The sequence below is a fragment of the Parambassis ranga genome, chromosome 2, assembly GCF_900634625.1.
Source record: "Parambassis ranga chromosome 2, fParRan2.1, whole genome shotgun sequence".
NCBI classification, from domain to species: Eukaryota; Metazoa; Chordata; class Actinopteri; family Ambassidae; genus Parambassis; species Parambassis ranga.
In genome coordinates, this window is record NC_041023.1 from 30,702,049 (window position 1) to 30,719,353 (window position 17,305).

The window sequence follows — 17,305 nt, forward strand, 5'->3', positions numbered from 1 at the left end:
AGGTTCATTCATTATGATCATATTATGATTTTAGACAGTAGTGATCATGTGTTTGTACATGTCCCTCCTACAGTAGGAAGTGGCAGGCAGAAGTGTTTTTAACCCAGTAAGCAGAGGCGACCTAGTCAGAGAAAGGCTGTTTGATTTCTGACAGCATAATGCCAGACAATGAAGAACATATGGACACTTCAGACACCCCCTGGTTCTGGTATTATCTGGCTGACTGTGGAAGGTGGCACCGATTTGAGGTAAACTTTGTCTAAGTTTCATTTCATTTATGTCATCCCATAAAGTGGTGTGAAGTCCTTACTCTCATAATGCAGGATGGCCCTGTTAACCCCCTCAAAAGTGAGGATATTGAAAAATACTACCTAATAAACACAAAGGGGATTTTAAGCACATCGTCAGACAGCGGCCGCACCAGGATTGATTTCTCAGGTATTTGGTTCATTTCCCTCTTTACAGTCTTCCTTTATCTATTAAATAACTTACAAACTGATGTAATGTGCTCCTGTGCAGCAATGTTACAAATTGACCTGACCACGGGAAGGCAAAGAAGAATTCAGAGAGGCTACCACCCAGAGAGAAGGTGACATATGAGGTGTAGAACACATGAACATGGACAATCAGACACTGGTTTGCTATTGAGTACGGTTTTCTAAAAAATGAAAGTGAAACTAACATCAAGATAGAAACCTTCTCCTCCTGTAGCTGCCCCTGCTTCAGTGCTGCTCCTGTTTTCTGGGAAACAGTGGATCCTACACGTCCGTATCAGGTAACAATAACAATGACAGAAGTTACTTTAGTAGAGTTCTTGGGAGTTTAAACTGGGCTACAGGTGCTGGGTCTCTTTTCAGGCCTCACTCTTAACACTTACAGGTTTTAAACATTTCCTTGTTTTGTTTGTTTTGCAGAAATACAATTTTGTAAAAAAAGTAAAAAAAATGAAGTAAAAGGGTTTTAACATTAATATAAACAGTGGCGCAGTGGTATAGCAGGGTTGTCTAGTAACCGGAAGGTTGGTGGTTCGATCCCAACTCCTTCCTAGTCACTGTTGTGTGTTCTTGGGCACCCCAGAGGGATTAATACAGTAATCCCAGAGGGATTAGTATCTAAAATAAATAAAAAAAATGAAGAAAATTTGCCTCTTATATAAACAGAGACTCTGTTAGGTAATTTCCAACTAGCATGTTTGTGATAATTAGCACACATTACTAATTAAAAACTGGCTTATGTCATGCAGTTTGTCACCAAATATTTAGTGCATCTTTCAGTAAAACAGATGCTGTCTGGTGTGTCTGTGATCTTGGTCTTTAAAACTTTTGAGTGAGTTACCGGTTTTGTTTGTTTTGATTGTAGCTACTCTTTTTACAGAGCTGTTGCTAGACACTACAGGGGCCCTGGGCAAGAAGGTAACATTGGGGACCCTAGGGGCTACTAAACTCTTTGAAAATGCCCCACCCAAAACACAAAGACATGCACAGTTATGATTATATAAGCAACCATTTTATTTATTTAAATAAATAATGTGCAATCACACATATGAAAATATTATCTAAAGGAAATGTAAAAACTTTGTACTGAACTTGAACGTGTCATTGCACTGGGTCAAAATAGTTGACCGTCCATCATGCTCGGGGCCCTAGGTTTGCCTACTGTGTTACAACGGCTCTGCCGTCTTTTATGCCGACACATGATACTTTTACTTTGAAATTTAATGTTGAAACTGATGAAGTCTAAATCGTGCGTTCTCATGTGTTCTAAAGTTAATCCTTCTGAGTGCACTCACACCTGAGTTTAGCACAGTGGCAGATTATGTGAGGAAAGACGGACTTTTGGACAAACCCATATTAACAATCTGCAGGATACAGAATCTGGACCTCTGGGATATTTACTGCAGGTGATATACTCCTACTCCATTCTCTTCCTTATTATTCTCTGTTTGTGTTACTGAAATGTGTTTTTCTGTGTTTGTAACAAAGGAAAAAGAAACAGTTAATGAGGATTCAAGGTGTCGGAGAGATTCAGGAGAGGAGACTCTTCCACGGGACAGAGGCCACGAACGTTGACAGCATCTGCAAGTTTAACTTTGATTTAGGGCTAGCTGGACAACATGGCCATGTATATGGCAAAGGTAAGTTAGCGTTGTCCAATTATTGCACTATAGTGAGCATTTTCATGGCTGACCTGACCTGTGTATTTTTTTTAGGAATATATTTTGCAAGACACGCATCAGTCGCAGACAAATATGCTGGAAGCAGCACAGATCTGCTGCAGGCATTCAGTGGGATGATACCACACGTTGGACCATCTAAAATATTATTTCTGGCTCGGGTGATGGTTGGAAAATCAAAAGTTGGACGATCTTATTTCACAAAACCCAATCACGGAAGTGCTGGAAACTCCCACGACAGCTGCGTTGATGATGCCAATCATCCCAATATTTTTGTTATTTTTGACCCAAATCAAATATATCCAGAGTATTTGATTCAGTATAGATGAAGGTGAACACAGTCCTCAGCAATGGTCTTCAGTCCAGTTAATGGACTGAAGACATTATTTTAATTTAACTTCATTTCATTTTATAACATCCAAATTTGCAATTATTTATTGTACAGAAAGATTATTTTTAAGGACCTTTCTAAAAATGACTTAGGAGAGATAAACAAACAGACCATTGCACAGATTTACATTTTTTTGAATTTCCAGCAAAGGTCATCTGAAACATTTGTGTCTAATTTGACTTCAGGATCAGACCTGTTTAACAGCAGACATCTTGACTTGTCACAGCAGAGGAAGCACAGGTGGAATGATACCCCATCACATGTCAAAGTATAAACTCATATAATACACCATGCTTTTCATGCTTTGACATGCCCAAATATCTGCTTTGGACAAGTAAAATTAAAGCCAATGTATTACTCGGACTATCTGTGTGTGTGTTTAATATATCATATTATATATATATGTGTGTGTGTGTGTGTGTGTGTGTGTGTGAGTTTATTTATTTATCCCGACAGTTTTGCACAATTATTCATTCAACAGCTAATGTAGCGCACATGCACATTTATATGTATATAGCTCCACTTACTTCCATAGGTTATATTTTTATGTGTACTTATTTGCATTTTTTGCTCTTCAAATTGCTCTTTGGTAAATTAATATTATTATTATTATTATTATTCAAACTCTTTTCCTATTATCAGAATACAAAAGATATGTGTACAGGAAACCGTCACCGTTTCCTGCAGGTGAACTTCAGTGACATCACAACAGGTGTTTTCCATTACCTTCTAAATACCACACCTGCTCTGACATCACTGACACTGGCTGCAATTATTTCTGCTCCTGGACTTTTGATCTTATTTGTACTTTCCACTGACATCAGTAAATATATATAATATATTTACTTCACTAAATAATATTTATTTAAAGTAAAGACAGCTGTACTTCCTGTGAAATGCCAGTAGAGGGCGCTGTTGATGAAGCCAACAGTTTGAACTCTTCTGTTATGGTACATTTTGACATTTCTCTTCAGAGTGAATCAGCAGCTGGTATCACTTACACAAATGGCAGCAGTTCACCTCCCAGCTGGCATCAAAGATTATATTTAGAGATGGAAACAGTTCAGACATTCTACTAAGTACATTTCATTCAACACAATCTGCCAAAGAGTTCACTTTAAAGGCTTTTATTTTGAAATCCACTGATTAAAACAAACATGGTTCCAGTTGTATTAGGATTGTGTCCCTTTACAAAAAGCAGTTGTCATCATATTTTAGTCTTTTTATTGTTATTGTTATTATCTTATGTTTATACAGTTACAGTTCTGACCAGCTATACATTTCAGATCATTTTCTTTATTTTCTATTATTATTTAATAATAATTAATAATGATTTTGTTTATTATTTTGTGACCCATAGAACTGCAAAAACCATGCAAACCAATTGCCCTAAAAAGCTTAAGTAAATGTCACTTACGTAACCTAAGTGCTTAGAACATTCAATACACATTAATAAAAAAGGTCTCATTGTTTATATAAATAAAAACTAGATAACAAAAAAGCAATAAAATTGAGGCACAGGGTTCAGCTTTATGATTACAATTATTCCAGCTGTGCCTGTAACAGCAGGAATGATACACCACAATTTTAAAGACAAAAAACAAAAACAACCAACCAACCAGTAGAAAAAAGGATGGGCAGTTATCACACTAAACTGAGACCTCTTAAGAACAATCTTAGGTCTAAGTGTAATTAAATGTCACCACATTTGCATGATAACTCAGAGTCTAACTCAACAGGAGATTTTTAACAGTTTGCTGTTTTGATGGAAGTTTGTTCTGTCCCAAGCCAAGCATAACTCTTTGAATGAACTCCAAAGTGTTTTTCATGGCTTTGCCTTTCATGGAGGCCCAAACAACAGCCAAAAAGGCTTGCAGCAGGTTTGGCAGATCATCCATTACAATACCTCCCTCAATAATGATGGCGGTGTCTGGTTTTTCATCCAGTGTCACTTTTTCTTATGTCCTGGTCATTTAAGATAAGTCTTAGTTTTTAGCTTCCCATGGTTCCCATGGCAATCGATTGCCTCAATTGTTTTGAGTATTGTTAACTTATTTTAAGTTGATTAACTTAAAAGTCACTTAAAAGTCACAATTATTACAAAAAACAGAACTTTCAAACAGAAGGTTTGATGGCTTCCTGCTTGTACCTTTTCATCAACAGCTGAATTAAAAGTGCTCATTTAGCTCAGCTCAAATATTTGCAGTTAATACGACTCATAGTTCTCTGTTAAAGCAACGCAATTATTTTCATTTATTTTGACTTAAATAAGTTCACAGCACTGGATTTGCACCATGAGTGAAGGTGGTTGGGGGAGCAGTGAAATGTCTACAGACACTGTTCGCATGCATTATAAATGTTATGATTACTCATTTCATGCTGTTATTTTTACATAAGTAAAACAAGCCTTAGATATTTAAGTGATGTTGTGTGTTAAATGTTTGAAAGTGGGGCTGTAAGTTCTCCAAAGTCAGTAAGTGAGTCAATCGTCTTTAAATATTTACAGCCTATCGTGCTTGGAGTCTTAGGTGCGTGATTACGGACTCTTTGATGTCTGCTTGATCAGATGATATCAACATGTTGAGTTTGTGGAACTCTAATTAGAAGATTTATGTGTGTGTGTGTGTGTGTGTCACTGTGAGAGGAAGTGGGCCACAATTTTCTCCTTCGTAATGCAACCAACACAAAGTAATGTGTGAGTGGGAGAGAAATTAGTTCCTTTGTAAATTATTTAATATTCCAGTCATTCAAAAACAGATTTAAAAGTGCCAATCAATAGATTGATAACAGTAATGAATGCAGATGTTTGTTGTCCCGGGTGCTGCTTAGATATAAATATGTTCATATAAAATCGGTTTGATCCTTCAAAAGTTTTCCCCCACATATAGAGCTCTACATATATGCTTTGTGTATATATCATTGACAGTAAAAACTATGGACAGAGCCTCCGTGACGTCACCCGTTTGTTTCTGAAGAGCCGTTTTGAGGCTCGGTGGGAGGTTCCGGGACTTGATGACCGCCGCCATGTTGGCAGCGTCAAGTCAACTAAAACTCCGATTATGGACAAAAAGGGGGAGCACGAGCGGGGTTTAGGGGGGCGGGCGATCGTGGAAGCAGGAAACTCACACTGTGATACGTCAACTGTCTGTCACTCAAGCGGCAACGCCCATAATTAGGCGTAATTTTAAGTCCGAATACCATTGAGTTGTAAAAAAATTCACCTCCCTACAATTGACACTAGCAGAGAACCTATCATCTGAGACCAGAGTGGTTTTTTGTACCAGGCTGTAAACATGTTTTTTTCTGCTGTGAAGTCGGCCATTTTAACATGGGAGTCTATGGGAAATTACTCGCTTTTGGAGCCAATGGGCTCCGCATGGGCTTCCACTTTGAGCCCCGAAGGTTGCCGCTTGGTATATACATAATGCAGTCATTGTGATCCCTGCACACCACTGCCATGTTTCTACAGTAGCCCAGAATGGACAAATGTACCACTCATGCTTGTACCACTGATCTAGTATAGTGGTGGCCACAACACAAGGGCTATTCAGCTGATTGCAATTTTCCACCTCTCCACCAGATGGCACTAAACCTCACACATAAGTCCTTTAAATTGTCAGTCATGAATCTGCTGTTGATGATTTCGAAATAGTACAAAATAACATTCTTTAGGGACCATTTATAGCACCATGCTAATTGCTGCTACTGCTAGCATCAATAGCTGGAGTTGTAGTTCGAGTAACTGTCATCCCACAGATGTGTTTCTGGGTATCTGCTCTGATCTCTACGGAAGCGCTGAACTGCCACAGTAGAAAAAAAAAAATTAATCACTATCTCGTTATAACGTCAAATGCTATCACGTTATAATATACGACATATTATCTCGTTATAACGTCAAACCGTATCTCATTATAACGTGATAAGATGCTATCTCGTTATAACGAGATACATTTTATTGCTGTAAGAAAAAATGAACTGTTTATAAGTAGCCTAACCTAACCGGTTTGCTGCTCACATCGGAAAATGAAACATTTACAAGATTTAATTAAGTTCTATTTCATGCTTGGATGAAGACATGGGGAGATTCTGTCCTTACTGCGCACAGTGGACGATACTGTGATCAGTATGCGGACACTCAGAAGGTTTTTAAAATGCATGGGACCGACCCTCTGGAGGTAGCTTTATTTCTCATCGATCAGCTGGAAGGACACAGAAGGCTCGATGGGTACAAAACTGCATCACCTTCACCTTCCTTCTCGTTATAACGAGATAATATCACGTTATAACGAGATAAGGTTTGACGTTATAACGAGATACGGTTTGACGTTATAACGAGATAATATGTCGTTATAACGAGATAATATGTCATTATAATGTGATAGCATTTGACGTTATAACGAGATAGTGATTACATTTTTTTTTTCTACTGTGGCAGTTCAGCGCTTCCGTAGATCTCTAAATCTTTCTACTTTGGTATATATTGTAAATATGACTTGTTACTGTGGCTGAGTTTCTGTCAGATGTTTTGCACATGTACTTACGCTGTTGATTTACATCAGTAGTGAAATGTTTTTGAAGTTTGGGAATATAAACACATTTTATTCTGTGATATATGTGAAACTCTGTTTTGATCTTTTGCTACTGCTGATGCTTCCTTTTAGACAACACCACTCAGCTGAGCGCAAAAATCATCTTTTTATTATGGAAAACTTTTACAAAACACGACACATTTTCTGCTACACTTTTCTTCTATAATTTAACAAAACTTCACAATCTTAAAAAAACAAAACAAACATCTAACATCATTTAAAGAAGCTCTCTCTGTGTCACAAACTCTGTGACAGGAATCACACCCTGATGTCCCTGAGCAGAGAGAAAGAAGGGGGGAAAACATGTACAAAAACAGTTTACTGTCATTTTACTGCAGCCTATCTATGGAGAGGAACAAGGGCTGTGATAGCAAAACAGCACAGTGTTGGCATACATAAAAAAATAATACATATTAATAAATTAAATCTGATCACATGATATGAAACATCTTCATCTGACACGAGGAACACAACACATGATGAGAAGAGTTCTTGCTTGGCACAAGAGGTGTAAAGACTCAAGCTTTGGCACCGCTGAGGAGTTTTTTTCTCATGATCTGTCTTTACAGTCACAAGCATTTAAGATGCACCAAGTGCAAATGATATTCAGTGACTCGGACAACACAACTATGATTAGTTTTATTTACTTACTAGAAGCAAAGTACTGTACAGCACTCTGGTGGAGGGTGGTAACCAGGAGATGGCATGCTTTCAATGTTATGTATTTACTGTCAGTGTTCAAGGTTAGTTCCATGTCAGAAAACCAAAATGTTGTTATTAGCTTAGCTTGGTGGCTCCGGTTGTGGCCATCATGGCAGCTCATGGCTAATCTGCTGGAGCATGATATGATCTTAGGTCCCGTTCACACTGAGAAAATCAATCCAGTTTAATCAATCCAAATCTGGCTATCATACATACATGTCCACGCTCAATCCAGCTTAACCTTCCAATCTAGCTTCTTTGTTGTCCTCCAAACCGCTAGGTGGCACCTCGTAAAAGTCAATTCAGGCCGCGGTAGGACAGCGTGCGAATCCCGCTCTAGCCGTATTGATTTCCTTTGTGTGAATGGGGTCTTTGAAGCATGGAGGACCCAGAGGTTTCACCTGTTATTTTATGAGTGAGCCCCTAGTGGCCATCTGTGGAACTGCAGTTCTTAGCACTTCTGTTTTTCACTTAGCAATTTCCACCTTTGCAATGTTTTACACATAAAAACACTTACAACAAATCCACAGCTAGAAGTGGTAATACATTTTTTTGGGCAGCAGCGGCTCAGTGGTATAGCAGGGTTGGCCACTAACTCCTCCCTAAGTCATTGTTGTGTCTCCTTGGGCAAGACACTTCACCCGCACTGCCTGTGTGGTGCGCCTGCTGGTCATTGTATGACACTGCTTGGCAGCAGCCTTAAACTATTACTAAAGTATCTAGCTGTGGGGTTTGAAGCAGCCATCTTGGATTTGTAGGACAGGAACTTCTGGCTTCTGAGTTCAAATGAAACACACCAAACCTTCCCCCCATCCTACATTTTCAGGCTTTACATCATCCACTCCCTCTGGAGTCACAAAAGGCTTTATACAAGTTTTATTACAAACAGACTTTGATGTGTGAAACTGTGAAGTTCCTTTTTAAGTCAAAACAGCTGGCATATCAAAACACAATATGACAGTTATTAACTCATCGTTGCTCATACTTCAAAGCCCAATCTACAGAAAATATTATTTAAATTTGCTACATCCTCATTCAAATTAAGTGCCCTAAATCATGAAATCATCAGCTCCTTTTGTTGGACCTGCTGAGCATCACAAAATGTTGTATAAAAGAAGTTTTGTAGTTTGAGCCACCATATTGCACTGGTGGTGACAGGCAGGATCCAAAACATGCCTCATTCCTTCACAGGCATCACAGGCCAAAGGAAGAAAATGTCTGGAACAGTGAGGGTGTAGCCTGCAGCTCTTCTTAGATCCCTCTGTGACGGAGCGGCGTGGCTCAGTTCAAAGGCTGCCTTTCTTTCAGCATCCCGTGCTAAGTCCTAAGTCCCTGCCTCTCCATGATGTTCCACAGCTTGCGCAGGTTGGACTGTGTGATAGCATCATCAGGTTTGAGCTGCAGCGCCCGCAGGTAGTTGGCCTCTGCTTCTGGAAGCTTCCCGTTCAGATGGAGGATGGCACCGAGGTTCATCAGAGCAGCTGGGTACTAGGAACAGAAAGAAAGTGAGAAAATATGTTAGAGCGTTACCAAACTTGTGGCTGACCTTGAATTTGTTTGGTTGAACTCTTTCAAAATTGCCCTTCGCACACATTTACATGCAAGACACATTTAGGAACCATGCCAGTGTGCTTTTTTATAGAAGGTGGATTAAGGCGAGGCTGAAGTTTGCCTCGGGCTAAGAAAATCAAATAAGTATTAAATTAGGTCTAATGCAATCTAACACAGCAGGCATGGCTAAAAGATAAAAGTCTGTCCTTTGATAGGGCTGCAGTGTGTGTGCGTGTGTGTGGGCAAGTGCTTAAAATCTTTCACGATATGGATGAACGGACCCATTTAGAGGTGTGTTTCTGGAGTTTTATTTAGTAAAATACCTCTATCAGAAGCTGCAGAGAAGCTGTGTATCTCACAGACGACTAGCAAACACACACACAAGTTTCATCCCATAAAGTCGTCTGCACCTCATCCCGAGGCCTCACTGCATGACATATGGTAAGCAACTTGGGAACTGGATCATAGATGTTTCCCTCCCTAACACAACTATTTGTCTCTTCTCAACACTGATACTTCACATGTTTACATTCCACTCTCCGCGACGACTGATAGCGAGAGCTTGTTTTTCCTCACCTAATGTGACGAATGAACTTTTTGGGGAGCTGGAGTATTTCAAGCGGCGGGCCTGAACGAAGCAGGAAAATGAATTAGTGAATGCAGAGAGGGAAGAAAGCTCCTCCGAACCTTGTTCTGGTTTATGTTCAAGGCATAATTTGCAGAAAGATCTGACACTAAGCCAGATAAACGACAATCCCTTTGTCATCGAAACAACTGGGCAATACACTGATTAGATCCCTGAATATGTAATGACATATGTCAGATATGTCTGGTAAAAACAACAATAGTGAATAATTCTCCACCATGCTGCAGGTGTAAATAGTGTATATGGGCAAGTAAGGCTGTATGAACTCTTTCAAGATTTTCAAAGGAGGGGGTTTGCTGTGGTTCCAGCTGTCGCCATCCTGGCAGCGGCCATCTTTAACTAACTTAGGGTGAAAATAGCATCAGTCCACACATATTTGCCTCTTGTTTATACACATATACAATACATAAAACCCATTCAGGCAAACCGTTCTGTGGTATTTCTGACAAAGTGGTCTAATATTAAATTGCACTGGGTGTTACCACGGTAACCACAGATATGTCCAGTCAACCAGGACAAGATTTACTGATTTAACTGGAGCCATATAGCACATTTTGTGTCTGCTCCTACAATTTATCTGAGCAGGTAAATGAAGCGTTACAGTTTCTGTGCGTCTTTCTCTGGAAGCGCACATTCATTGTCTTCCTTTGCACGTCAGAGCAGTACTGAATCTTTCATGACCTGAGAGCTGTGGATTTCACCGATGTTTGAGAGGCTGTCATTCACTAAGCAGATGTGTGCAGGGAAAATGTCAAAGACAAGGAGCATAGTACTTCTGCAAATGACAAGAGCGTGTCTGGAAGTGTACACGAAGGCCTTCAGAATGTGAATTAAGGAGTTTTGCAGAATATAAAATCGACACACACATCTTTGGGAAATTAAAATGGTTGCAGTGTATTCTTCTCTTCTATTGTTTCCTTGAGCTGAAATAAGATATGAAAAGACAGGCAGACCTTATCTAATTTACTGTCTGTGTTCCCCATGGGACAGGTCTGCAGATGCTAGGGGGCGAGAAATTAAACCCCAATATACCATTATTTACCAGCAGATGGGACAAATCATTACAGAAGATAAGCCTAAAACAGTGAACACATTCATGCTACAACATGGTCTCAAAAATGGGTACAGCTACAAAGATTCCACCAGTGTAACCCTGTAGTGCAGACTTGAAGGTGGATGTGTAACCCTCTCTGAACATAAGTCACAGAGCAGACCATCACTAAGCCCACTGAAGTTACAAATGACTGCAGGAAGCCTCTTCATGGTCTTGTCTAAAAGTACAGGGGTTTCTAAATTACCTCTCCCAGATAAGCCTGTGCGCCCTTTCCCCTTTGAAGTGACTGATGCACACAAGACAGAAACGGGATATAACAGCTCTCCGCTTCCTCGACCGCATGTGCTGACACTGAGAGACACGATATCCCATGAGGCTCTGGCTGTTTAAGCATACTGCGATGATGACACTGTGACTGCGATATCAGACAGCAGTAATGGCTGAACTCATTCCTCTTTGTGTGTTTGCCATGCAGCATGAACAGAAACACAGACTCTACTTTATATCCAGCAGTTTGCCAGAAACAACAGTGCTATAACATCCTGACAGAATGATGGGTAATGCGTTGTATGTTGTAAATTGAATTTACAGTGCAGGCGTGTGTGTGCATATCCACAGTAAGTGCTAACAGGCCCACCGGTCCTGGGTACTTACATCTGGTCTGAGGCTGGCTGCTCGCTCATACTGCCTCTCTGCTGCTTCGTTTAGATTGGCCTGTCTGAAGAGGAAGAAGAGAAGAGTCATAAATGTGCACATTAATAATAATAATAATATTGGACTAATGCAAATTGCTGCTAATGATGGTATTCATCTATGGTTAAACTGCTTGCATATAAATTACTGTAATTACCTAGTCATTCATTAACTCTATTGGTGTGCCTGATGGTTTCAATTGAAGTCATCATATTCTTTCTTTTGGACACCTGCCAGAATCATGAATGTTTTTTATTTAGCAGTACACTTTATTATAGTATAATTAGTTTTATTTAAATATACATTTAACATTTAATATTAAATACACTTTAAAGGAGGCAGCTGTGGTTCTTAACTAACCAGAACAGAAAAAAGCAGCTTTTATTAACTGCACTTTAAAGTACCCATTTGTACAATTTAGTGCCCTCTGGTGGTGAAGACGGTAGATTGCAAGTTAATAAAGTTGAAGTGTCCACAACTTCCTGACCTGGTGAAGGAATATTTATAAGGCTTCAGTTCAAGTAAAACATAACGTTAACTTTAGTGACCTTCCTCTGTCTTAGTTTTTAGTTTTTTTAGTTTTAAGTGCTAGAAAGGCATAAAGTGGAAGAAATATTTAGAAGGCATCATTTATCAGAAGAAGAATCATTTAGTGCTTCTTCTTGTAGTAGAAGAAGTGGGGAAGGTGAGTTCAAATGTGAACCTGGAAGAAAACCATCACCACACAATAGAGCATGTGTCCTCGCAGTGATCAACAAGTCCAAATGATCAATCTTTCAAACCTGAATTTTGGCCCACATCAGGAGACAATAAGACATTTTTAGAGGTGGATCCTGAGAGACTTCTGTAGCAGTTTGTCAGCCATTTTCAACCAAAGACCAAAGCACAATCCAAACAGTCAGAGTCCAAAGTAATATCAAGGCGACCCTCTTTGTTTTATGGTTTCTCTAGAAAAAGGTCACTATTACAGGGCCGACTACATTGACGAGCTAAAAGGGCTGGACAATGATCCAATAATCCAGTCCACAGTGGTGACAGCTGCCATCTAGAAAGTAATCTAACACCACCCATTTCACCTGATTTGTCGCCTAAAGACTTTTCCCAGGACTCGCAGTAGTCCACTTTGTGCTGTACTAAGTGTGTAAATATATACAGAAGAATAAATCACCCATTGACATGCAGAGCATTAAAACAAAATCTGTCTCTGACACTGGATTGTCAGGTTACTATAATCATCCTGTTTATAGTCAGAAGCTGTACATAAACCAAGACATGATTTCCAGCTCATCTTTATGGAGCAGATTTGGTCGTGACAGGTGTGTGTCACATCATTATCCTAATCTGTTTGGATTTATGTCACACAGAGTCCCAGCTGAAAATAACCAGAACACAGCAGAGCGATCTGTCATTTAAATTTATTCCAATGCTTCTAAAAGGCAAACTTCAGCCAAACACGGAGACTTTCAACTTTTTACAAATCCTCTGTGGTGCTGCATCAGGACGGACGCTCGCCGAGCACTAATGACTTTTCCAGATATGCGAAATCCAAAAAAAGAATCAAGGGACATCATTCCAATATTCCCTTCAGCTGCTGGGAGCAGAGGACATTTGCAGACCCTTTTGACACGTTCTAAGATTTATAAGCTGTCTGTGCACACGCCTGCCAAACTTTGATGAAAAATTCTCCAATGGGTTCTTTACAGGACCTGGACTGAAACCTCACTGTGATGGACTGAAGCTGCACTGCTGTTTGTACATGTAATATTTAATAACTTTTATGGCTGTGTTTCCACTGAGAGGACATTTACTATTCTATAACACCGGTGTAATTTATATTGCAAGGATTAAATGGCAGGGGTACAGAGGAAAACCCACAAATGTTGAAGCAGCACAGTGGCTAAGTTTCCGAAGCATTTCTTTAAAAATATACGTTCGTACGAGTATAGGGAAACTATACTATTTGGAAGCAGTGTTGTTGTGTGTCAGCAGTTTAGCAAACCTGAGCATGTGGGCCGCGCTGAAGACCACATCAAACTCTGAGTTGTCCAGCTCGGCAGCTCTCTCTGCCATCTCTGCGGCCTCGCCAAGACGAGACTGCTCCAAAAGAAACTGACCTGGAGGGGAGAGGAAGACAGAGAAAGTTATTTCCAGGGCTGGTTTTCAGTCCACCACTGTGGTCCAGACTGAAATATCTAATAACTGCTATTGGTCCCTCGAGAATGGATCAGAATGACTCCCCAAGGCCAACAACAACTTGATATCTTGATTTTTATCTCACAAACTCCTAAATGGACTGAGAATCCAAATATATTTTTGACTGGGCTGCCACAAAAATGAACATAAAAGTGATTCCAGCGTGATAAATTCTAATAACTTTGGAGATGCATTTTTTCCCAGGTTCACATTTGTGGTTTAATCTCCATAACTACAGGATGGATTGCCATGAAATCTGGCACCCACACTGCTGCCACTATAATGATGAAGTGTACAAAAAAAAATCATGTCCAAATACCATAAAAAAAATAACATTACCATCAGCCTCAGTTGGATTTTGGTATTAGCTAACAATGGTTACATGCTAATATGCTAACCAGTGCTCATAAATATGTTTAATCAAGAAGATTCATTTAATTTATACATTTATTAAACCTTTCCACCCCAAGCCTACTTTTAAGGCCTCAGCTTGACAATGACATACCCAAAATGAATAGAGTATGTGTGTGTGTGTGTGTGTGTGTGTGTGTGAAAATGGGGGCTTTGGGGTGGAAAGGGTTTGTTTTGTGGTGTGATCTTTAGCCCTTTAGTGTCATTTAATGTTATCATCATCAGCACACAAAATGTTGTAAAAATAGCTTTTTTTGCAGCGCTGTTAAAAATGGTTAAGTATGGTTGAACGTGGCTTTATTCGGTATCGTGCTGTGGTAAACTGGTGAGGGTGCAACAAAGAGAGGGAGAGTTTGTAGAAGGAGTTCTGACAGACAAATCTGGAGTTTAGTAGGAAAAAAGATGAATGGAAGCACTGAAGGTAAAAGGGCCATGGGAAGAGAAGGCAGCGAGAGACAGAGAGAGAGAGAGAGAAGCAGGAACGAAACAAGAAACAGAAAGTGAAAAGTGAAGGATTGTTGTCTTGCTCTGCAGCATCGGAGAACACAGATGAGGCGGAGGTATTCCATGCGTTTTCCTGTGGGAGTCTGGCCACCTGGTGCGGCACCCACGAATGCCTATAAATTAAGCCCGGCCACAGATGTTGGTGAACATAGGAACTGGGGGAATGTGGGCTGAGGTGTGTGTCTGTCTGCTTTCTAGTTCTGAACACTAACTGCAGCTTCCAGAAAAACAAAGTGGACACCAAAGCAGACTCTTTAGCTGTTGGGTCATGTGAGGGACTGTTTGCACTGAAATGTGTTACAGTGAACAATGGCAGGAAAGTGGAACCTGTCTTAACTTTCAGCCTCCGTGTCCTCACCCTCACATGTGCATTGGTTGTGTTTTAATGTGGACAGATATCGTCAGTCCTTGCTCGTACCTGGAGCTCATCCAGCGACCCCAGGAAAGCTCAAGCAGCAAGATTTGAGATAAAAAAAGAGGAACAGCCTAAATAAACATCACCTATAGTAAAAAGCTATGAGATAAGGATGAAAAAAGAAAATACAGAAAACAGCATAAGGTCCTGAGAAGAGGAAACAGCTTTGTCCAAAGACAGCAACAGACCCTTTAACTAAACTCCAAAGCCCAGATATGAAAAGAGAAAGCACCAGGAGGAATGGAGGAAGATAAGGAAGAGTAAACAATGCACAATGGTGTGTTCAGCAGGCCAGAACTGATTTCATTTCCTATGAATATCCTGGAGATAGTAACACTGAGCAACCTGGAGTCCATTCCTCCATGCTGATATGAAACGCTGCACTAACAGGAGGAACGTGCCATCCCGCTTTATACATTAGTAAATCATGTATTTTCATCTTCATTCAGACACACTCAGCATACATAAGTGTGTGTGTGTGTGTGCAACAACAACAATGATATCAACAGAAGTAACCTATATTATTTTTAATATTATTATTTTTGAAACCACAATAACAGCAGATCAGCTTATATGAATAATGAATCTGGATCCAGACTGGTTGATAATATTCATTATAACAAGATGAGGTATATTTAACTCCTTGTGTAGGTGTTTGTTTGCTATTTAACCCCAGACAATATCCAATTCACATCATTTTTACATCAAATTAGCACACATACCATATCTGTGAAAATGTGAAGCAAATCTTTTGAAATTGATAAATAGATTTGCTCCATTTTACACACTACAATACTCCACTGCCTCTCCACTGTGTTACACAGGTTACAGAAGGTTAATGACTCAACATAAGGTTTGGGTGTTGGATTAAAAAGTGCAAATAACTCTATTATATGTGAGTACAGCTGCTGCACCATTACATTTTTTTCTTTTTACAAAACAGTCAGTTTTCACACATGCTTTGATGAAAATGGTTCAGTCACAATGTCTATAAATAAACCTTTTGATGTTTTTTTTCTTACCGTAGTGCATGTAGCAGTTTCCTTTCGTCGGGTCCAGTTGAATGGCTCTCTGATAGTATTTCTCTGCTTCTGTCTTCTGCCCCTAAAAGGAGAGAATGAGGGAAAAAATTATATTTAAGTTTATATTTCCATGTTTTGATGTATCCGTTTCTTCTTGTTTTTTCCTGCATGCATCATAAATATCTGGTTTACAAGCACATGAACATCTCGAAAGAATGTCATTATTTCCCCATTAACAGACATTTTTTAGCTGTGGGTCACCTAGTATAGCTACAGTGTATTTTGCTTTGTTGCAGTACGTTGAAACATGGTAACCCAGGCACTTTGTATCAGCAGGAAACGGATGCTAATAAAGAACACACTAGCTCATGCTTAACCTTTAAAGAAAACCCCCAAGGTCTGTGTGTGTGTGTGTGTGTGATATCATGTCTGTGCACAAGGATTTTCTCCACCTCTTTTGTTTCATGCTTCGGCACTGATTGCTTCCATATTGCCAATGAGCTTGCCATGCGAGAAGAAAACGAGAGGCCTGGGCATATTAGGCGTGCTTCATTAGCTTCTTCCCATGCCCGCAATTGCTCGAAATGAGTGAGCGAATATAAGGCCTCGATGGCTTATTTCACATTTTCTTTGGCACTTTCCTCTTTACATTCAATTAAACCTTTTCCTTGATCATCCATCAGAACTGAAAGTACAGCACTTCAGTCCAGTTATTTGAAAGCAAGTCGTCATTTAGCGGGTTTATAAAAGCTATCAGGTCACGATTCAGTTTTCAAACCAGGCGGATTTGCCTTTTACCGTATTTAGCCTTGTGTTTTTGTGTTATTGATCGAGTGGTGTTCCACGGTGAGAGGCAGTTGTTAGCATTAGTGCTGAATTATTTCGACATACAGTTGAGTTTAAACTCATAAATCAGCTTAGTGTTGACTGACCACCGTTTTCCTTAATGCGCACCACACCA

General features: G+C 39.7%; 2 protein-coding genes across 3 annotated transcripts in view; one reads left to right on the top strand and one right to left on the bottom strand.

Moving 5' to 3' along the window:
- The first annotated feature begins 78 nt into the window (after window positions 1–78).
- Window positions 79–2,927, top strand: LOC114451842 (protein mono-ADP-ribosyltransferase PARP11-like). Its single transcript, XM_028430770.1, has 7 exons — window positions 79–248; window positions 324–438; window positions 520–589; window positions 712–775; window positions 1,767–1,900; window positions 1,983–2,134; window positions 2,210–2,927. The coding sequence occupies exons 1-7, from the start codon at window positions 159–161 to the stop codon at window positions 2,500–2,502; spliced, it is 918 nt and encodes a 305-aa protein (XP_028286571.1). The 5' UTR covers window positions 79–158; the 3' UTR covers window positions 2,503–2,927.
- Window positions 2,928–7,451: 4,524 nt separating this feature from the next.
- The window catches only part of tmtc2a (transmembrane O-mannosyltransferase targeting cadherins 2a), a 47,069-nt gene continuing 37,215 nt past the window's right edge, over window positions 7,452–17,305 (bottom strand). For both annotated transcript variants that reach the window (XM_028396926.1, XM_028396918.1), the window contains exons 9-12: window positions 16,345–16,426; window positions 13,799–13,913; window positions 11,761–11,824; window positions 7,452–9,343 (exon numbers count right to left, since the gene is read on the bottom strand). In XM_028396926.1, coding sequence (XP_028252727.1) covers window positions 9,173–9,343; window positions 11,761–11,824; window positions 13,799–13,913; window positions 16,345–16,426 — 432 coding nt within the window. In that variant the 3' untranslated portion in view covers window positions 7,452–9,172. The remainder of the gene's footprint in view (window positions 9,344–11,760; window positions 11,825–13,798; window positions 13,914–16,344; window positions 16,427–17,305) is intronic.